The 23,200-nt window shown below is 38.6% G+C and overlaps 1 protein-coding gene across 3 annotated transcripts in view; it reads left to right on the top strand.

The window, feature by feature from the left end:
- Positions 1 to 23,200, top strand: part of dpf1 (double PHD fingers 1) — a 50,715-nt gene that overhangs the window by 14,887 nt on the left and 12,628 nt on the right. For all 3 annotated transcript variants that reach the window (XM_077541555.1, XM_077541554.1, XM_077541553.1), the window contains exons 6-8: positions 1,000 to 1,089; positions 1,931 to 2,009; positions 2,106 to 2,237. In XM_077541555.1, the coding sequence (XP_077397681.1) occupies positions 1,000 to 1,089; positions 1,931 to 2,009; positions 2,106 to 2,237 (301 nt within the window). The remainder of the gene's footprint in view (positions 1 to 999; positions 1,090 to 1,930; positions 2,010 to 2,105; positions 2,238 to 23,200) is intronic.

Below are 23,200 nucleotides of genomic sequence, written 5' to 3'. Positions count from 1 at the left end.
TTTCAGTGCAGTACAATAATTTAAAAATAATCACAGGATGATTATCTATTTTTATCTACAATGGACAGCTCATATCATACACCGATATTACACTTTAGAACACAAAAGTATTGGCGTGGGCTAGGTAATGGTTTGCCTCTCTGTTGCCTGTTAGTATTTACAGCTAAGGGGGAAAAAATCCTCTCGCTACATGTGCTCGCTAACTTTTGCTGTATGTCCTTTTAAAACAACCTTTAAAAGTGGAATTTGTTGGAATGCAATATTCTAACACAAAAAAAAATCCACGTAGTGTTCTCCCTAATCTCCCCCATTTCTCAACAACTGGGCTGTTAACATACACAGAGAAAGCAGCTACTGTACCTTTTAGTGACATGAAGTCATGATGTAAGCTATATTTTTAGCTTAAACCAGCATATGTGGTCCAGTTATTAACTTCTACCACTCAATAACAACACACTATCATCAACACCATTGCTATTATTTGCTGAATTTAATCATAGCTAACCATTTATATTGTTAAGTAGCTGGCAGTGGATGTTTTTTCTAGCTAGGCAACGTGACGTTTCAGATGGTCAGCACTAGCAATACTGGTGTGCATATGCTTATATTAAACTCATCTTCAAACACATTTTTATTCGTTGCTTTTGGACTCAGTATGAGACTCTGGATTGTTTCATGGTATTTACTGTCTATGTTATTAATTTGTTGTTTTAACTGCCTTTGTTTTTACATGTCTGATCTTTAGAGCTATTGTTCTTTTTTTAAAGTGCTCTATAAAGTTGAGTTGAGTATAGCCAAGGTAAAAAAAAAACAAAAAAACTTTCAACAAAGCTGAAATGTGCCACCCAAAATGTCAAATTCAATATACACAAGACTGAAGGTTATTTTCCTGTTCCCATGTTTCCATTGTGCCTTATGTTATGCTGACACAACTTTGACAGCTACAACCAGTGCATATTCTTGTGTAGTGTTACTGCACACTCTCTATTTCTCCGATAGAAATTGCTTGTTGGAGATTTCCCTCATGAGCTGGACGTAGACGAGTTGGAAGAAGATGTTCCGAAGCGCAAGAACCGCACCAAAGCACGGGTAGGGCATCACTGACATTTTTTTCATGTAAAATGTACACATTTCTTTTGTTTTTGTTCAGAAAATGCTAAGTAAAATCACATTACTGATAGTGTCGTGGTTCACCCGCCTGATTCCATTCCTGCAGCTCGGGTTCAATTCAGTGACAGTGCGATTTGTGAATGTCTCTCTCTAGATGTGCCCTGTGATTAAGTACTGGGTTTGAATGTCAAAATTTGACCTTTCTGACTGCAGGTTGCATGTTCTCCCTGCACTTGTGGGGATTTCTCTGGGCATTCGGGTTTACTCGCAATTCCAAAAACATGCATTTGATTTTAGACTCTAAATTGCCAGGCGGCATGAGTGTGAATGGTTGTTTGTCAGGTTAGATTGAAGAGAAGCAATTCGAAAGATGCTTGTGAACAAGTTGCTGTTACTAAAATAAGTGTCTAACTTGCAAAAACAGAAGTCATTTTTCTGTTTTTCTCTTCCAGCTTTGATTAGACTATTCAGTTGTTATCTTTTTCTTCTTTTGGGGCATCCCGTGGAAATATAATCAAGTGTTAACAATGTATTTTGAATAAGATCACATGCACATACACACTCATTCATAGAGACAGCAAGCTTGTTAATTGGAGCTGTTGGTCCCCTGCTAGGTGTCATCAGTCCCCTCCTGCTGGAAGTGAAACTTTGCACTGCGAGCAGATGATTAAAATGCAAACGTACTCGTGTGTTGACACGTGGAGTGATGAGTGTGTTGTTTCGCTCTTTTAATGTGTTTGTATGTAGAAACCGTTCGGTCTTTATTTATTTATTTATTTATTTATTTATTTAATCTGACTGCCTAAATTTGGTGTGTCAGGCCTACGGAGTTGGCGGTATGAGAAAGCGACAAGAGCCACCTGCTATAGAAGACAGAGACAAGCCTTATGTCTGTGACAGTGAGTAGTGCACTAATAGTACGTAGTCTTTTATTTTCTTTGTTTCATAATTCAACATACTATGTTTTTCTTTGTGTGTGTGTTTTTGTATTCCAGTATGCGGAAAGCGCTACAAGAACCGCCCAGGGCTGAGTTACCATTACACTCACACACATCTGGCAGACGAGGAGGGCGAGGAAGACTCGGAGAGGCACACGCTCCCCTTCCAGCGCAAAAACAACCACAAGCGTAAGATGATGATTGCTGTGTTTATCTCATTTATGATATTGATTGTTCACTGTTGCGGCATGGTAGATTGGTGGTTAATATGAATGCCTTGCAGTTTTGAGGTTCTGGGTTTGAATCGTGACTTGGGCATTCCCGTGTGGATTTTGGATGTTTCCCCCAGCTTTTGCTCACATATCAGAAATCACAATTACAAATTACAATTATAGAATTACAGACTTTCAATTCAACCACATAATTCGACAACACCACCTCGTGCAGCACCAGCCATAGTGGTGGTGTGTCGGTGTGCCACAGCAGCACACTCACATGAATTGGGTCGGTCGATAGCACACTGTACTGTGCTCAGTCCAGTATGAAAAGGCCTTTATAAGGACAAGTGATAAAGAAAACAGATGAAGATTTTTCAACACTTTAATTTTGTTACCATAGAGTAGAAATATACAATAGCTCATAAAAATAAGTACACCCCTCACATTTTTGAAAATTTTTTATTTTATCTTTCCAACGGACAGCACTGGCCCAGTTTCGACATTTTCACTTAGGAATGTACTCACTTTTGTGAAACGCAGTTTAGACATTGTAATATTATTTTGAGGGGATTTACACTGTTTGTGACGTGTATTTTTTCATAGAGTGTAAACAGTGCAATAACGATTTTTTTTCTAATCTTACCCGGATCGGGTGCCTTTCGTATGCATGGGTGGGGGAGAATGCTTGGGAGACCACTCACGATAGTCCTTGCATCTGCAAAGTTGCAAACAATAACTGTAAATTTTATATTTGACTTTAATTTGATCCCAATTGACACATAAAGCATAAAGTGGACATTGGTCGAGAGAGTCATAATTCAGCCATGCAGACGGTTCATTTGTTTATGCGCGGCAATAACGTGACTTCATCCTTATTAGACATCCATGAAATGAGGAGATCAAGAAGTGTCGTCTGATTTCCTCAAAATATTTCTACCTTTGCCCGCCTTGCTCCTCTGTTGATCTGCGATGAGCCCCGACATGCGGGACCATGTCAACTTTGTGCCATTTGACGAATACATGTTACTTCAACTGATGCATTCACCTTAGATATCACATTTGTTTTAGTAATATGATCCATCCAGCCATCCATTTTCTGATGCGCTTATTCCTCACTAGGGTCGTGGGGGGTGCTGGAGCCTATCCCAGCTGGCTATGGGCAGTAGCGGGGTTTAGTAATATGAATGACTACATAAAAAGATCAGACTTAACAAAAAATCCAAATTGGACGTCATTCCGTGCAATGTGAATGCAGCCTAAAGCCCTTTTCACATTGCATTTAGTGCAGGGGTGGCAAACTGCGGTCCTCGAGGGCCGGTGTCCTGCAGGTTTTGTAGATTTCCCTACTCGAAGTGCAGCTGATTCCAATTAACAGGCTCGTTATCAGGTTTCTGCAGAGCTTGCTGATGAGCTGATCATGAATCAGCTGTGTTGAAGAAGGGAAATATCCAAAACCAGCAGGACTGCGGCCCTCGAGGACCGGATCTCGCCACCCCTGATTTAGTGGGACATGGCGTGAAGTCGTCAAAACCATTCATTGTGCACGTGGTGAGGGGCAGGGACCACGGAATGGAGTGTTGCTGTGCAGCATGGAGAGGCATGGCGGGGCAGGAGGACTTCTGCCGTGGCGGCAAGGTGCCTCAAATTGGAAAATTCCATTTTCATGTAGCTGCGCAACTCTTTCACACTGAGTAAGTGCAGTGTGAAAAGGGTTTGAGACTGGGAGCTGATGACAATCGCTCACAGATGTTCAACTCCTCCCTGCACTGCCTAGGGTAAAGTATGGAAAAACACAGGGCTTAAATCCTTTTTCTTTATATGCTCCTCAGTGTCGTCATTTTGAAGAGATGACAATTAAAGATGACGTTGCATCATTGATGTGTCACAAATCATTAGTCTCTGTATCGGATTTACTATCACAGCACTTGTCCACGTTATGCTTTGTGATTTAAGTGGAATTAAATTAATCTCAAATATGATTAACAGTGTTACTCTTCAAAAAAACATGTCAACTATTTATTGCTCATTAACTTTAGCTAAGCAGTGGAAAAGGGAAGGAGGACTACAGCAATTCCATTGAAAAAGCATCTTCCATAATAACACCATGGGCAAATTTTGATTTTTTTTTTTTTATTATATCTGTTTCTTTTCCAAGTCATTCAGAGAAACTAGTCTTTTTCTGTTAAAAAAAACAAAAAAACATACCCGGTATATGTGGGATGCCACATTGTCAATTAATTTGCTATACATTTATTTTGATCTTTTTCATAATTTTTTGATCACCTTGTTCCCACTGCTCATTTGTGATGTTACTAGTGGAATACAACAAAGATACAGTACCAGTGCCAACCTTGCCTTGCGTGATGCAGACCTGGTTACAGAACACTAAAAGAAGGACAGCACAGAACTTTCTGCTCATCTATGACAAGCGCTTGCTGACGTTCTCTTCAGCAGTTTCCCTTTTCTTAGGATCCATCGTTAACTTATTTTGCAAAAGTTAAACTTACTAACATTTGACCTACTTTTTTATTCATTCATTAAAGGGATACTTCACTTATTTAGTCCATTATTGTAATAAAAAGTTAATATTTTGTCTATAATTAATTTGATACTTTCATTATTTTTTCACATACAAATAGTACCTTTAAAAACATATTTTGCAACTTGCTGTTGATTGAAAATGACATCACAAGGGCTCAGATGACCAATCACAGCTCACGTGTTTTCTAGGTTTGGTCATGTGACATTCACAAGCTGTGATTGGTTACCTGAGCCCTTGTGATGTCATTTTTAGTCGACAGCAAGTTGCAAAATGTGTTTTTAATGGGCTCCAGGTGGAGGAATGGAACCGTCACTTGCCTTTGGTGCCGGTTGGCGTGGGTTCGATCCTCCGCCTGGGAGAGGCCATGTGTGGCTTACATGAAGTGTTTTTAAAGGTACTAATTGTACATGAAAAATAATTAAAGTATCAAATTTAGTATAGGCAAGATATTAATATTTGACTGCCAAAAATGGCTAAATAAGTAAAGTTTCCCTTTAAACATGGCTGCTTCAGACATCTGTGATTGGGTGAATACGTAGGCGGAGCTTAATTTTGACGTGTTTACACTGACATTAACCACTTGTTGCTTAATTAAAGAGGTGCTACAATTAAATCAATAACATACATACTGTAGATAGTAATGTTTGATGAGAATAAAAGGATTGTTGGACTTCTGTTAGCACGCCAATCATTTGTGATTTGATCATCGAGGATGTGGAGGCAGAACTTCCTCTTACATTAGGTTGTGCAAGTGTAGCTAATCAAGTGGCGATGCGTACATACTGTACCTACAGTATGTTGCAGTATATGACAAGATCTATGTTCCAACTGAAACTGTGGTGCATGTTTCTGAGGTAATTGGCAGTAGACGATATTAGATTGGCCTATCTGGCTGAACAGACTCGCCCATCGTGTATTCATGGGTGTGGGCCTGTGCGTGTGCATGAGCATATCTGTCTGTTTGGGTGTCTCGGTGTGTACGTGTGAGAATTTAAATCGTTTAATATCCCCCATCCTTCCTTGCCAAAGTCAGTAATCACACATGCATACACACGCACAACAACACGCACACATGCACATGTATACACACACACAGTCTTTGAAAATGCAATCTACCCTGCTGCAATGAATAAAGGAAGCTTAGCTGTCTTGGTGGCTATATATACGTGTGTGGGTATGTGGGTGGGGTCATGTGAACGTGTAGACTATTCGGCCGTGCATGCATTCATGTCTACGTTGCAGCATTATGGCTCCCCAGTCGTGTGAGTGTCGTGGAGGACACACAAGCACCCCTCTGTATTACCCCGTATGTAATAATATTAATATGGCTTCACCGAATGAGAACAGCACTGCATGCATAATTCATGTTTTATTCTGGCTGTAAAAAAAAAAGCTGTCTAGGCGCTATAGGTACTGCATGCAGCAACTACTGTGTTATATATTATAAACATTTCTTATTTGGGTAAAAGTCTTTCATAATATTATTTTTTTTTAACCCACTTTCTTTCTTTTTGTCTATATTTTTTTTCTCATATTCTTCTGAATTCCCTTTACGATGTTCTCCCTTATGTCACTTCATCCATCATCCAAATGAATTTGTGCCTTCCCCTTGAAAGCAGACATTATGCTATTTACTCAAATTCACCATTATAAATTCATGTGTGCTAAATGTTTTTTTGTTTGTCTTTGTGGTTTCGCATTGCTCAAAAATGATCACGGTAGACAAGAATGAAATTTCATGGAGTGAGGAAAGGAATGAATGTGCCTGTGCTGGCATTGATGTGATGGCGAGAGGGTTGAGAGTAGAAGACAGATGGGAGGAGGATGAATAAAGAGGGCGGGGTGTGTGTGTGTGTGTGTGTGGGGGGGGGGGGGGGGTGGGGTGTAACGGGGGTGCGCTCAGTGTCCAACTGAAAATTGGTTTGCTTGGAATCACGAGGCAGGTAGGCCTATAGCTTGATGAGAACAGAAAATGAAACAGCATAAAGACAGCTAGTATGGATGTAGATAAAGGAATAATGATGCAAAGCGATGGGGGCTTTATATATCGTCTTGAGTCCTCCCTATTTCACAACTGAGATTCAGAGGCTACTTTTTGTGGACACAGACAGACAGACGGACCTCCAGTGTGGAGCAGCAGGAACTCTTAGAGTGTGTGTTGTCTGGCCATTGGCCTTGAGTTGTGTTCATGTGTTATATGAGCAGTTATGGTGCGTATGTGTGCACATCTATCTGTCCGACACGTAATCGAGCTCTTTGAAAGTCTCTGTTTTGGCTCAGCATTGTCGGTGTTGTGATTCTTTTCATGCTTCGAAATGGTCTCCTCCTGGCCGTCGACAGACTGCTGGTTTAGAGAGAATTTTGATCAGCAAAATCCATACAAGCATGGCGAACCGACTAAAATGGTTGCTCAGTGTCCATTGTCACATCTGCTTCTCTTATTACTCTGATTTACTCCTTTCTGTCCTACATAACAAGTATTTTCAGGCATGGTTAAAAGTGTGTACGGTTGGGTTTTTGTTAATAGCAGTCTCACTTGGGAGGCGCAAATTTGCTCTGTTGGAAACTTGGGACTCATTTCTTTGTTCGTACTTTGTGCCTATAAGGTGGTTTTCTTCCTCTTTATACAATACAGTAGAATTTTATATTTCATAAGATGGGTTTGGGGAGGTTACATTTTAAAATTCAATTGTTTAGTGTTAAGAGTTTGTAGCACAGAGCACATTTTTGCAAGCTTTTTTCCTGTGTAGGGCAGCCCCTATTTTCTGTATTTCTACTGCATTGTGCTGGACCTGTGGGGCGGGGAAACGTTTTTTAAGGGTGCTACCGCTGGGATGTTCAGTTGTTTAGCTGCTCTCTCTCTCTCTCTCTCTCTCTCTCTCTCTCTCTCTCTCTCTCTCTCTCTCTCTCTCTCTCTCTCTCTCTCTCTCTCTCTCTCTCTCTCTCTCTCTCTCTCATATTAGTGATGTTCGTACTCAACTCTTCGTTATTTGTACTTTTGTTACATAACCCCCCCCCCCCCCCCCCACCTCCAAAGCGATGACATGATTTTTAAGAAAGACCTATATATCCCAATATAGTATTTTCCCTTAAAATGTAATGAAACACATGGCCCTTTTCTATTCTATTAATTAGGGATAGGGTGGGTAAGATGAACCACTGGGTAAGTTGAGCCACGTCTTGTATCTAGGCAACCGTGCTATGTGTGGTCATGTGATCTCAAAGGCAGGAAGCCCACATCATTGCCATCTTGCTGTGGTGAAAGGAAGCACATTGGAAAAAGCGGTCAGCCTATTTTTACTAGAAAAGTTGTTTTTTGACCGTCAGAGTAAATTTTGTGCATTTTAGGTAAAATGAGAGTTATGTCAAACAAGATTATCTTAGACTAAAATTATAGGTTACGCATATTGGTGATTTTGTAATGTGTGAAAACATACCTCAAAATGAGCCATGTTTTTCAAGCTAGCCTGCTGACCTGGGGCAAATAGAGACACAATACCATTTTTTTGAAAGGTCATTATTTTGTGAAGCTTTGTCAGAGATGCATTATGATGATTTCATTTTAGAACAGACATCCTGAACTAACGGAATATGTTTTCATTTTGTCTCTATGTAGTTTTTCCTTGAATCCAGAACAAAATAAGTAAAAATTGTCTCATCTTACCCCACTCTCCCTAATTTAATTTCTGATTGTAAAAGAGGGTAGATGAAACTGGGATAATCCACCGTCTCAAGTACCAATATTTTGAAATAAAGTCGGTTACTAGACTTGTTGTCGGTAGTCACCCATGCTGAGGACTGACTGCACAAGTCGGCATTGTTATGTTCGCCCAAACCAGAAATGACATCATCGGAGATAAGCATAACAATCTTGCTCATCAACAACTGTGCACTATTTATCCTGCTCATTTAAAAACAGTTACACACAAATTTTGAAGCCTTTATTAGATATAATATTTCAGATTGATTTTCATTGTTACATTTTTGTCCCGTTCAAGGTGACTCAGCAGGAGGGCAGTGACCAACACCCTCTATTGACGACCTGCTACAATCATGTAGTCCAGCTCTTGTATTGACGCTCATTAAAAAAATAAAAATACAAAAAATCCAAGAATTTGTATTTTTGATTGTTAAACTTGTGCTACGGATACACATGCAGTCGACACATTGCCAATCGCCGACAAGCCACCCCCAACTTTGACAAATAGGCCTTCATTCTAGTCATGGTTGAGGGCATTTCCTGGTCAAATGACATATGCGACAAACATGCTGTTCATACTACTTCGCCATGTTAAGGTGTCCCATGCAGCGCCTTCATGGATGCCTTCCTAACTTTTCATGTACGCAGAGATTTTTCCTCAGTTGTTGATTGGCTGATTGTACTGCTTGGCTCAGGAGAGGAAGGGAAATGGCTGTTGCCTAGCAATGTGGTTTCCATGGATACAACCAGGGCTCCCACCTAAAGAATACACTGTTATGTACATTGGGGGGCAAGAGAGAGAGAGAGAGAGAGAGAGAGAGAGAGAGAGAGAGAGAGAGAGAGAGAGAGAGAGACACACACACACAGAGAGACAGAGAGACAGACAGAGAGAGAGACAGACAGACAGGCAGACAGACAAACAGGCAGACAGACAAACAGGCAGACAGACAAACAGGCAGACAGACGGACAGACGGACAGACAGACAGACAGACAGACAGACAGAGAATTGGAAAGAAATAGGAGCGGTGTAATGAGGGAGGAAGAGGTAAGTGAGACACGGTGGGATGGACAAAGCCAAATAATAAGGATGGGAAGCACAGTTCATTAAAAATAACATAAAGAAAGCACCATGAGACAGATAGAAGGGTACACAGACAAAGACAAGACACACTTTGAGCTGTAGAGTCTGGGAGAAAAGCAGAAAAATAATAATAATAAAAAAAATCTCTTCATGATTCATCATATAGATTCCCCCAGAGTGTTGGGCTGGTGAAGGCAGGGTAATATTGGAGTCTGCTTCATTTGCTATTCTGTCTCAAGATGCTGTGCTGTGGCTTGCTGGCTGCTTGTTTTGTGGTTCCACTCTTGTGTCGGCCATGTTTGGATATGCTGCCCTCTCAAACCACACACACACACACACATACACACATAAACATGAACACTAACACTAATAGTGAACACAACACTCCCCACTGCACCTCCCAAATTCACCCTCACCCTCAACCGATCTCTGTCTTTTGGTATAATGTCCGGGTTTTCAGTCTCTATGACTTGACTGTCATAAAACTACCAAACCCATCGTAGAAATGTGTCAAAAAAAAAGAACGCATGAAATGAAATACATTTGATTGAAAATGTTACAATTTTTTTACATCATCGGTGTCCAATCTAGGCCTGTGGCAATTTGTGGCCTGCCATCCATTTATCAGCATATACACAAAAACAAAATTGACATGGCCTGCAAGGCTCGTTTAAAAAAGGATGGAAGTGTGCAGAGTGAGTAGGTACCACTACTATGACTAAAATGGCTTATACACTGTAGAGCTTTTCTAGATATACAAAATACTGTATACAAATAAACTACAGATAAGATAATAATAATTTATTTTCAAAACACTGTGATAAATAAAAATAATTCCATGTTAGAAGAAAAATTTGTTTATTCCATTTGGTCTCTGTTTATGCTCAAGTAACCTTTTGTTCTTCTTTTTTAATTCATTCACTCCCAGCCATGGTCACCTTCGCAGCCGAGACTGTTTTACTGGATTTTGACTCATTTCGCAAGGCCCATAGAATATTGTGTTCTATTGCAATAAAAACATGGAACCTACCAATAGAAAGATAAGGGTCTCTTTTTTTTCATCAGGGAAAAAAATATATGATCTGTTTTCGTTTTGCAGCAATTAGCATTAGAATATAACTAGGTTTCATCGATATTCACATTCCTGGTGAAAACACTGTCAAAAAGAGCTTTTTGCATCATGGCTGATCTCTTATACTCTGCTGCCACCTGCTGGCCGTTTTTTTTTTTGTTAATAACTATCATTGCTTTGAGTCACCTCTTCATGTCAGAAGCTGCATCAAAGCATTCTCTATGCTCTTGCATTATAAAAAAAAAACATAAAAACACATGTAAAGACGTTTTTGGGACGGAATGTCAAAGTATTTAAAAACGTTTTTACACATTTTGCGGGTTGACTGAGTTAATGGACATCTTAATAGCATTTGATCTGGTTTTAATTCTGAATGTGGTGATGAGATTTGGCTGCTGTATAGCGCAGGTGTGGATCTAGTCTAGTGATTCTAGTGGGATCTTAAAAATCCTAAATTACTACCTTTATAATAGAAAGCTGGTATGTAGCAGTTTTTGCAAAAAAAACAACTATAAACAATACTGTATATCATTGCTTGCCAGATTGATTTTGGTGTCTTGAATACAATTAAAGGGATACTTTACTTATTTTGCCATTTTTGGCAGTCAAACATTAATCTTTTTCTTATATTAAATTTAATATTTTCATTATTTTTCATGTACAATTAGTACCTTTAAAAAGACATTTTGCAACTTGCTATCGACTGAAAATGACATCACATGGGCTCAGGTAACCAATCACAGCTCACCTGTTTTCTAGGTTTAGTCATGTGACATTCACAAGCTGAGCTGTGATTGATTATCTGAGCTCTTGTGATGTCATTTTCAGTCGACAGCAAGTTGCAAAATGTGTTTTTGAAGGTACTAATTGTATGTGAAAAATAATGAAAGTATCAAATTAATTATAAACAAAATATTCACTTTTTATTTGCTATAAATGGCTAAATAAGTGAAGTATCCCTTTAAATGGACTGCTTTAGGTTTTAACTACTGCGGTTTTAACTACTCCATATGGTGCCCAAAGCCCTTTACAATGCCTCATATTCACCCATTCACACATAGACATTCACACACCAATGGTTGAGTAAAATAAAGTCAAATGATTTCAAAGCAGTCTTCATCATCATCATCCATATTTTTGTATGTTGCTCCCAAATAAAAAAAAAAACGGTAAGTTATTGTTCTTTATAATAAGTTATGTAAAACTAAAATGTGTTACTGGCATCACTGCCCACCAGCACAACCACTTTTTCCAACTGCAACAACAGTTCACAATACTTACTTATTTTCTGAACATTTCCATAAGTACTTTTTTCCCCTTCCAGCCCAAATGACTATTTGTCATGTGACAGGCTGCGTTGTGAAGTTTTGGGCACACATTCAAAGCTATTTCACCCTGGAACGAAATAGGATCTATAATTTGCATCCTAACTGAGGGGACAGAAGCCCATGCTGGCTAAGTGCTTCTTTTCAAGGGAGAGCAAGTAAGTGTGCACAAAACACAAATGCACTTTTTTTTTTGTCTGTATTGCAAGGTTGAGATGTGTCTTTGCATCCATCTGTGGCTATTTACTAAATGAGCTCCCAAATGCAGATTGCAGAATATGATCAGTTTGTGTATGTCTATGCGATTGCACGGCAGCAACAAATCAAGTTTTATTATGCACCAAACCTGCTTCCCTCCTCACTTTGCAAAGTCATCTCTGCACGCACTTGTATTCTACACGCATACACACACATGCATCCACAGCCACACATCTTTGTGAGTTACGCAACCTGCTGAGTGAGTGAAAGTATGTGCATGTGTGCGTCCGTACACTGCAGTGGACAAAAGACAGGTATATGGAATCAGATTTGTGTTGCATGACAGAATTCAAATTTTTGCAGGTAGTGTAGAGCAGAATAAGGAAAAAGTAGTGGGGTGGGGGGGCTCAAGCACAGAGCAGAGAGAAAAACAGCAATAATGAGAAGCTATGAAAGTGCAAAGAGGACGGCAGATGATGAGGATGGGGCACATAGGCAGAGGGGAGGAAGAAAGGATGAGAGAGAAAGGCGGTGACTTTTCATCTGTGACTGACGGTTTCCATCCGACTGCATTCTTGCCTCTTCGTCTGCCAAGAAAACCTGAAAATGTCTCCTTGAGCATCTTAGCTATTGCGTCTGCAACAGTGCACATGTGCGGTATGTGCAGTACGAAGTCAAATATATATTTTCTTAATTAGGAATAAGAATGTGTTCTGTGTGCAGGTGTGTGTGGCTGGGCAAACGAGGAGCCAGGGACTCTCAATCATCCCATTATAGAGAGAAAGTGGGGGATGGGATCGAAACTGGACAGCAAAAGTTATTAAGCGAAGACTTGGTTGTAAATTTGTGTGTGTTGGATGTGTGTGTGTGTGTACTGTACTGCGCTTTACTCCTAAGAGGTTCTCCTCATTAAGCAGTAAGGCGACAGGAGTGCAGAGTGTGTGCTTTCACACACGGCTGCTCCGATACAACCAGAGACACTTTTATTTTTTTTCTCCACCTCCCCTCCTTGCACTCATCTTTGTACATGCACCTCATCTTGCGCTTCTTTTTCTTCCATTCTCCCCATTCGGCTTTGCCCTTTGCATCATCCATCACTGAAATCCTCCTCTGTCTCCTTCCTATCGTCTTCTCCACATGGTATTGGTCTCCTCACCTGTAAATTCTGTTGACAATAAAGCCACTGACCAGTACAATCATGCCGTTTCTACTAATTAATAATAATTTGGTTGCCTTACTTTGTTACATGATTGAATGGTACATGATTGATAGGAATAGCTGGCATCTTCGAATGATGTAGTACAGTTGTACATTGCAAAATACAACTACAATGATTTTTTTTTTTTATATATATTGTTAAATTAATATTTCCCCAACACTGTCAAACAGAAGTGAATATTTTTGTAAAGGCAGAATTCAATTGATTACATGAAATTGAATATTTTTGTATTTTGCATAAAGTAACTGATTACATTAAATTGAATTGTAATTTGCATTATTGTGAAGCGGTTTGTTATACAGTCTATGTTAGCTAGCGTGGTCGAGGATGCAGCTCTCCTTTTACACAAAGTCAGTGGGGAAAGGCTTTCGCTCACCCCTGACCTTGAAAAGGGTGGGCAGTCGAAAAGGAATAGATTAATGTTTGCTGTTGTGTGTATATACAGCAATGAACATCATCACTGGGGGGAAAAAAATAGATAAAAAAAAAAAATGCTGGACCCTTTTTAGTATTCTGACCATTTCTTTCATTGTCTGCAAATAAATGCTCTAAATGACAATTTTGGGAGTTAAGTTGTTAGTAGTTTACACAATTAAAAAAAATACTCAAAGCAAAACTGGGCAAACCTATAATTTTGCGGTGGTTTCTTATTTTTTTTATTTCATATTTTACTGTGATGAATGTGTGAAAATAAATTAACTGCTTAGAAAAATGGTGGAATGATATCCTTCAATATGGGCCAGGTGCAACTTACACTTCCTGCAGTATTCAGTCATCAAATATATGTCACAAGCACAGTAAAATAAAATAATACAACACAAACAATTATATGTTTTCATGTTTTTACTGGACACGCCATGTAACCATTCAAAGTGTAGAATTTGAACCCTGAGGCTAATGACTTCTCCAAGAGCTAATCGTAGTCAGCCAACCTAGAGTCAAATCAATGTGACAAAATTTCACATTGTGGTTGAAGATGGCCTGCCCGATAGAAAGCACACAGCTGATTTTATTGTTTTTTTCTGATGTTAACCGTACCTCACACACAGACACGGCGCTCCGCATACGCTTATCACGCACTGCGCGTAGGGCACCAACTGCCTAAGGGGGCACCAAAAAACAAATCAAGCCCGTAAAAATAATCATATTAGTAATTATAATATCAGTGTCTAATATTTAAAATAAAAGCTTGTAACGCATGTTAATAAATACAAAAAATAACGTAGCATTATTTACTCGACGAGCGGTATCGCTGGTCTACGTTGGTGCCCCCCCTCCCCTAGTAGTTTGTTCCTATTAGGGAAAGGGGGAGGGCTGCGGGGTGCACTTTTGCTCCAACGAAGCAAACTACTAGTGAAAGGGGGAGGGGGGTGGGGTGCACTTTATGCTTCAATCGCAAATTTGGCAGAAGTTTATTCTTGGATATCTGGACATGTCATCAAAAAGGCATCAAGAATTGGGGGCGGAAAAGAGGAAAAGAAAAAACAATGAGATGATGCTCGCGCGTCACTTGCAGGTATGACAATTTGTTTAGATGTAGCAGCTACGTTTACATGACCACAGTTAGCAAAAAACAAAACAAAACAAAAACCGCCGCAGTGGAATGGTTGTGACCAGCACGTTCATTATACGGTATGTTAAATGGAATGTGACGAGACAATATTGTTTCATATGGAACGGCCAAGAGCGGCATGTACTGGTGAAAGTGTAATTTGAAAATAATAATAATAATAATCTTAAGGCTAGGCACGGTAGTCGAGTGGTTAGCACGTCCGCTTCCCAGTTCTGAGGTCTCCGGTTCGAGTCCAGGCTCGGACCTTCCTGGGTGGAGTTTGCATGTTCTCCCCGTGCCCGCGTGGGTCTTCTCCGGGTCCTCCGGTCTCCTCCCACATTCCAAAGACATGCATGGCAGGTTAATTGGGCGCTCCGAATTGTCCCTAGGTGTCCTTGTGAGTGTGGATGGTTGTTCGTCTCTGTGTGCCTTGCGATTGGCTGGCAACCAGTCCAGGGTGTCCCCTGCCTACTGCCCAGAGCCAGCTGAGATAGGCGCCAGCAGCCCCTGCGACCCTTGTGAGGAATAAGCGGTCAAGAAAATGGATGGATGGATCTTAAGGCTAAGTAGATTTCCTCATTTCATATTCATAGTTTTAACATTATGTCCAGAATTTTTACATAGTGCCCTATCAGTCCTTCTCTAAAAAGGTAGATTATTAAAATTTTCATGTACCTGTGTTTTAAATATAGGCCTGCACAATACCATAATCCTAATCAATTTAGAAAATGTTTGTACCATGGTTGGTTCAAAACCATATTTCATTGTAGAATCCCTGAATATTGTCTTGTATTTCTGAATACAGGATCAATGCTTCAATATGTTCAAGGAGCATTTCATACCCAAACATAAATGCGGAAATTGCACAAAAGCTGTCATATGATGACCTGATAGCCGATTTTGCAGCCCAGAAATGGAGACATGTGCCTCTGTAGGGCCTCTACTAACTTGCTTGCACTTTGTTTATTTCCAGATGTTTATTTGTTAATAGTAGTGGCATTGAGTTTTATTTTAATTCATTTAGCTTTATTTATTTGAGTATTTGGTGTCATTGTTAGTTTTAGAAAGACTTATTATTTATCACTTATTTTTGTGAACATTTTTAAAACTTCACACACAAAACATTTATGCTTAGGGCACCAAAATGGCTAGCGCCGGCCCTGCTCACACATAAGAGTTCTCAGAATACCTAAAACTGCCAATTGTTCACTTACACGAAGCCAACTACGTAGTCAACTTTTTTTTTCATTTGTTACAAATGTTTTAAGGCTGTAAAACCCCTCACCACACACTATATATAGTTTTCTCATAAAGTCATTGACAGTTGGTCACATTTCTCTCTTGTTTGAACACTCAAAATGTTCAAACCTTCATTAAAGGGATACTTCACTTATTTAGCCCAATTATAGCAATAAAAGTTAATATTTTGTCTGTAATTAATTTGATACTTTCATTATTTTTCACGTACAATTAGTACCTTTAAAAACACATTTTGTAACTTGCTGTCGACTGAAAATTACATCACAAGGGCCCAGGTAACCAATCACAGCTCACCTGTTTTGTAGGTTTGGTCATGTGACATTCACAAGCTGAGCTGTGATTGGTGACCTGAGCCCTTGTGATGTCATTTTCGGTCGACAGCAAGTTGCAAAACGTGTTTTTAAAGGTACTAATTGTACATAAAAAATAATGAAAATATCAAATTTATTATCGGCAAAATATTAATGTTTGACTGCCATAAATGGCTAAATAAGTAAAGTATCCTCTTAAAAAATAATAATAACACTATTTAAAAAAAATAGCATGTAAAATTGCACACAAAAAAACTGCGAGACAACGAGGCCGCAAAAAATGAAATATTTCTTGCAACTGTGTTATGACCATGAGTAAATATTGTAGAAATTGTTTCATTTTTTAAAATGTGAAGCATTCTTTTATTTTGAGTTGTACATAGTTACATTAATGCAGCACTTATAGTAGATTCTTTATGATTCTTTTTCAGACCGATACCAGTAGGAATAGTAAATACTAAATATCGATACCGAGTACCGATACCACTAACTTTTATTAAAGAAAACAATATAGCACTTTTCTTTTACATTCAATTCAATTAATGGCAATTTTCAATAGTTTCTTTCAGGTATCGGCCACCATCATAAGTACCGATACCTTAAAATATAGGCCAGGTATCGGTCCGATACTGATATCTGGTATCAGTACGCGCCCATCCCATATCTGTGAGGATTCCGATGCACATGAATAGCAGGTGTGTATGCAGCATGCAGACTTGCTCAAAGGTGGTGCGAGACAACTCAAATGCAGCTCTCCATATATGAGCGGATCCAATTTATACATCAAAAAAGCTGCGTGCAACATCAGGTCATTTGTGTCACATTCGTCCAATCAGTTTGACCTGTTATCCATCAGTTGCATTTTACCTCACTAAGAAATCTAAATGCCATGCATAACATTTGCTCTGAAGTATTTCAAAGGATAGATTTCCTGAGGGTATCAGATATGGCCAATATGTTACTTGGATTATTGCCAGGAACAGCACTAGTACACAATAATATTTGCAGAATATGTATTTGTATTTACAAACAGGATAACATTCAATCCCAGTCAAATGAAAGGGCAATGTATTCTCAGGACAAAGTCAAATTGGGTGCGTTATCTCTCTAAACTATATTCAGAGTTTACATGAATACAGTTTACTTCCAGTAGCATAATATGACATCTACCCATTTTTACTCAAAATACACTTTCAACATCCACTTAGTAGCATTTCATTCTGTATAGAATGGTATTAAATTTAACATAAATGTTGTAAAATAAAATTTGACATCTTACTGGAAGGTTATTTACTTATTTGTATTGCTCTATAATATTTTTAAATGTAAAACAAATACTGCAAAATTCTTCATATATGGAATTAATTCATTATATTAAGAAGTGTTTGGCTGAAAAGTAGTATGATTAAGTGTATTATCAAAATTTTGATCGGGCCTTGCGGTGGAAGGGTTATAAGTGTCATGTCTGGGGTCACGCCAGGGTTAAGTTTGAGTTCATGACCTGTTAAGTTTGGGTTCATGACTGTAAGGTCAAGTGTCTGTTATGTACTGATATAACAAGTGTCTGTTTTTAACTGATGTAACCATCATCTGGCTTCAACTGGAAAGACGCTATGTGATGTTATGTGATGTCAGGACCTGTGTGATGTCAACCTTTAATCCTTTACTTAGTGACAACCAATCAGATCGATTCACTGTCTGTAGTAGCATTCTGAGAAGTGTTTGTGTTTGCCGGATTATTGCCTTCTGTCCCTCTGTGCAACTCTCTTTGGTCCTCGTCTAGTCATATTTGTTCCATGCCTCTCGATGTGAATAAATAGTAGTGCTGTCAAAGCTAAAGCATTAACTAATTAATTAATCACAAAAAATTATCGCATTAGTCATTGTATCACCACAGATTAATCCCACTATTAATTTTGACCGCAGATGATCCTTTTTAGCCGACAGCGGATGGTTATGTTAAAGGTAGCTGTTTTGAGCAATAAACATAACTACATGCATTAAAGTAAAGCATTTAATAAATGTTTACATATGCTGTAGATAATTTTTTCCCTATTTTAAATTATGCAAATAATTAATTGGTTAGAAAAAGCAGGATGAGCGTGTGCAGTGGATATAAATTTTTGAAGACATCCACATAACATTAAATGTCGAAAAAATTAACACATAACAGGTGCCCTTCAAATTTAGCGGACAGAATATTTTTGGGGGAAAAAAAGCCTTTTTAAGTCAGTGATTAATCAAAATTCTAAAATGTGATTAATCTGATTAAAAAATGTAATGTTTGACAGCTCTACTAAACAGTTAAAAATCTTATTTGTGTCTGCGCTTTGGCATCCAACCTCCAGCACATGACAATAAGCTGATGGGGTAAGAGAGCAGGGAGAAAAAAAGGATAGGGTAAGGTAGTGTAGGTGTTGGGGGAAACTAGGAGTAGGAGAAATAAGGAAGGGGGTGTCGGGGGGTATTTGTGGATTCATCGCTTGCTGGATAATTCCCAGGAGAATATGTCTCTCCAACACTTGAAAGCTGTGAAGTGTGTGGTTCTGCTCATACTCCTCCTGGTAATTGGAAGAGGGGAGGAGGGGGAGGTGGAGACAGAGGAGGGAGAGGAGGGGTCAGCCGGAGAAGGCGAGATATGGGGGTACAACAAATGGAAATGCAGGGAAGAAGGAGACATAAGGTCTTGTGGAGCACTGAGTATATGGAGCTAAGGAGGAAGAGGTAAAATCAAAATTACAGTATGTTTTACGTTTTTGTTTTGCACATTACCCTTTTACATTCTCCTCTCCATCCCTTCTCCTCCCTCCTATGTCCAGAAGTGGCGTGTCTGTGGTTGGTTCTGAAACAAGGCCACAGGCATTTAATCATTGATGGACTTTTTTCTCCCCTCCGCTATAGGCCAGCAGGCAGCCTTGACTGAAATACACCAAGACCTGCTGATTCACTCCCTGCGGTCTTCACGCAGGCTCGCAGGCTGCAACACTAAAGCCAGGAAAGATACACATAGATGCACATATATTACTGCTGCGCTCACATGTAGCCGTAAATGCGTTTCAGTTGTGTGTGTGTGTTCGTGTGCCCGTCTAGCGTATCCCACCAGGGATTCCGAGCCCCAATCAGTGGCAACAAACAAACATAGTGGAGATAAAAGTATATATGACCATAAAAAGAAGACACTACTGTGTTTGTTTGCTTCAGCTTCAGGCATGTACAACGGAGCTCTATAATGCACAGAAAACATCTGGCTGTGTTGATTTTTCTCAACATAAAAAATGCTTCAATACAGAAAAACTAACTCAAAAGGAGATCCAATTCAAGAGCTGTACAACAATTTTTGCATTTATAAATCTCATTATACAGTTATTAACTATGTTTTATTGTGGGGGATTACAGACGCACCTGGCTGCAACATGTGAAAATCTGCGATACAGGGATCATATTAACACTAGACAAAGTGCAATTTCTGGAGAAATTGCGTTGGAATGCTAAAAAGCTGAATGCTATGATTTGAATGCATGTGCTTATGAAAAAAATTTAAAAAAATTGCAAAATTTTCAAATCTGCTTGAACTTCAATCTTTCTAAGGTTGGATTCAAACCATCCCCTCCTGTTTACCAGTCAAAGCTCTGCACTTGCCACTGAGCCACAGTGGACTTGATGTTGGTTATGAAGGATGTCTTGCTGAAAAAGCAGAGTGAACATTTCATTGAATATTAAATTCATTAAATACATTGTTCCCTCGCTTTCCGCTGTGGTTAGGTACCAAAAAATAACCGCAGTAAATGAAATCCACAAAGTAGTTAGCCTTATGTTTTACATTTATTATATTATGTTTTAAGGTTCTAAAACCCCTCAACAGTTTATACACTTTTCTCATCAAGGATTTACATTTTCTCACATTTCTCTCGTTTAAACGTTCAATAAATGTTTTATAAAATATAAAAATTTATAAAATTTTGAAGCAAGTTGAAATTTGAACAGTGTAAATCGTAAAGGTAAAGGTATTATGTGGGAGTTTTTGCATGGCAAAAAAAGTGTGGAGAATAAAATGCTATTACTGAAATAATAATCAAGGTTACAAACATTCCCACAATAACACACACTTTAAGCAAATTTAAACATACTCAAGTGTATTTAACTCCTTTACTGCCACACGTTATCAAAGGAAAACAAACAAACAAACAAAAAAACACCCACAGTGCCAGTGCATTTTAAATAATCTTTCAAGGCAAACAGAATATTGCGTGCTTTTACTACATTTCCAACGTCGGTACCAAATGAGAGATCGCGTTCCATTCTTTCATTAGAAAAAAAAAGTATGTTTCTACATTATTCCGTTCTTTAGTAATCACCATTTGAGTGACATTGTGCGAAAATTGAAAAGATAAGATTTTTGTGAAAAGATAAATTTTCTCCACAGCAGTGACTTTGCCACTAATATTTTTTTGTTTAGTGACGCGCTGTGAATTAGCCTTTAACGTGACAAAGGCTTTGATCATTCACGTCATCCTTGAAAACATTGTTTCATCAGATTTAATCAGATTCAGTCAAGTTTCATTGTAATTCCATTCACCAGCAGCCCATTGAAAAGAAATACAATGCTGCCATCTGCTGGCCATTGTTAGTGGGTGTTTTTGATTCCACAACCTGTTGAGCAAGCAGCGCCGCACTTAGATGCTGCACTTCCCATTGATGAAAAACAAAAAAAACAAAAAACGTAGATGCCATCATTTAACGTCTATGGGCGGCATACATAGTGATTTTACTAATCGTTTTTGGCGGTCAAAGAGTTAAACTTATTAAACACAGATTTGTTCAACCAAGTCATATAATCACAGTTAGCTAAATGCTAACACATTATGCAAAACGCCGTAGATGGACTAAAATAAATGAGCTTGGATTAACCTTCAAACAACTGGTGCGTTAACATGAAAAAGAGCTGCAAAACATCAAGGCAGAATGACTATTAATTTAATTTAATTTAGCATTGAATCGGCATTTTATTAAGTTTCTTTATTTAACTACGAAAGTTAAAAGTTGACCAATCGTCAAATTGGAGTTTCCAATGGCTGATCTAAAGCATTTATGTTTTACCCACATGTCAAAGAAAGCTGTAGGTGGAGGAAAAGAACGTATATTTTTAATTGCACTATAGGTAAACATCTGTACCTGTTAGTATTGTGAGCAGCATATGCACAGCTGTGTAACTCTGGCGTCTGCAGGCTTGGAAGGGACAAAAACAACATTGATGCCAAAGGTCCTGTCATGTAAGATGACACTCTGTGACTCAATGGCATACATATTCAAAAGGTAACATTAGCTATTCATTCTCCAGCCTTATAAGATGGAACACAGACAAAAAAAGAGCCCGTGCCATTTTTTAGATTTACCTCAGACACAGAATATACCAAAATAAAACCAGACGAATCAAAAAAAGCATTGTCCTGAAATTTCTTCATTATTCTCAATCTTAATCCTGATGACATGTGGAATTGCAAGAATGATTCCACCTCCAAGAATTCGCGTCACCTGTATTATACTGTCAAAGCCCTTTTTTAAAAAAATGGATGCTTAATTGACACTGACAGAGCAGTTTTAATTTAACAATGACAATGTCGTGGTTCAGTTCCGTTCAAATAGTGTGACTATGAGTATGAATTGTTGTCCGTCTCTATATGTGTATTGTATTATTTTAACTCTCATGTAGCAAAATTAGTAGAAACAGCTCCGCGTTTGATACTGCCAGCGCATGCAAACTAAGAGCACAAGAATAAACGTGTTGTACTGTTAAATCAATACTAAATTGTAACAGGAACTCATTGCAGTGTCCTTCTCATTATGCGGTTTTAGCAGCAGCAGCAACAAATTTGACACATTTACTACCTTAAGTATTAAAACTCAGTGGAAGCCTGCCAAATTGGATATAGCCAAGTGATATAAATCATAGCAACATGCACCCCTTGGTAGGAATTTTAGTATCTCTGCTGATAAAGTGCAGTACGATATTTTATATTGTAATATGAAATGCTATATTTTGTTTATGAATTACCCAAATTATCATGTCAAGACTTTGTTTTGTTTAGGAAATAGGAGCAAGCAATCACTGCAATTTTCATTTGCCAGCCAATGGCTTGTCATGACTATTAAGAAGATGAGACCTAGAATATTATACGAAATTTTAGTGATGATAGGAACGGTCATATTTTTAATCAACGAAAGCACAAACCAAGACCTGGCGTATCTGTTGCCATCACAGGTTTGATGAAACACAACTCATATTTCCCATAATGAAAAGCTGATACCACCGAGCTCTCATAATGTTATCACTAGCAAAAAGATGATTAAAATTGTGATACGGCTATCTGTCTTATGAATTTAAGCTAACACTGCCAAGCCACGGCCAGCAGAACTCTATAAAACCGCCTTTAATATTTCCCATATACGAAAGCTGTGCTGATTTAAATGTCAATAAATTTTAATGTTATATATATGCATTGTTGCTATCATCCATATTGCTAAACAGTGCACAGTAGAGCAGTCTTTTTCTTTTTCTTTTTTTTTTTAAATATAGTTATGACCAGCAATTGTTTAGTTTTTGTGTGTACAGTACAGTAGACTTGTTAAATTCTCCAGGAGCATTTATACAGTCATTCCAAACCATTTCATACTC

The sequence above is a fragment of the Festucalex cinctus genome, chromosome 13, assembly GCF_051991245.1.
Source record: "Festucalex cinctus isolate MCC-2025b chromosome 13, RoL_Fcin_1.0, whole genome shotgun sequence".
Lineage (NCBI taxonomy): Eukaryota > Metazoa > Chordata > Actinopteri > Syngnathiformes > Syngnathidae > Festucalex > Festucalex cinctus.
This window is presented reverse-complemented; position numbering and strand designations above follow the sequence as displayed.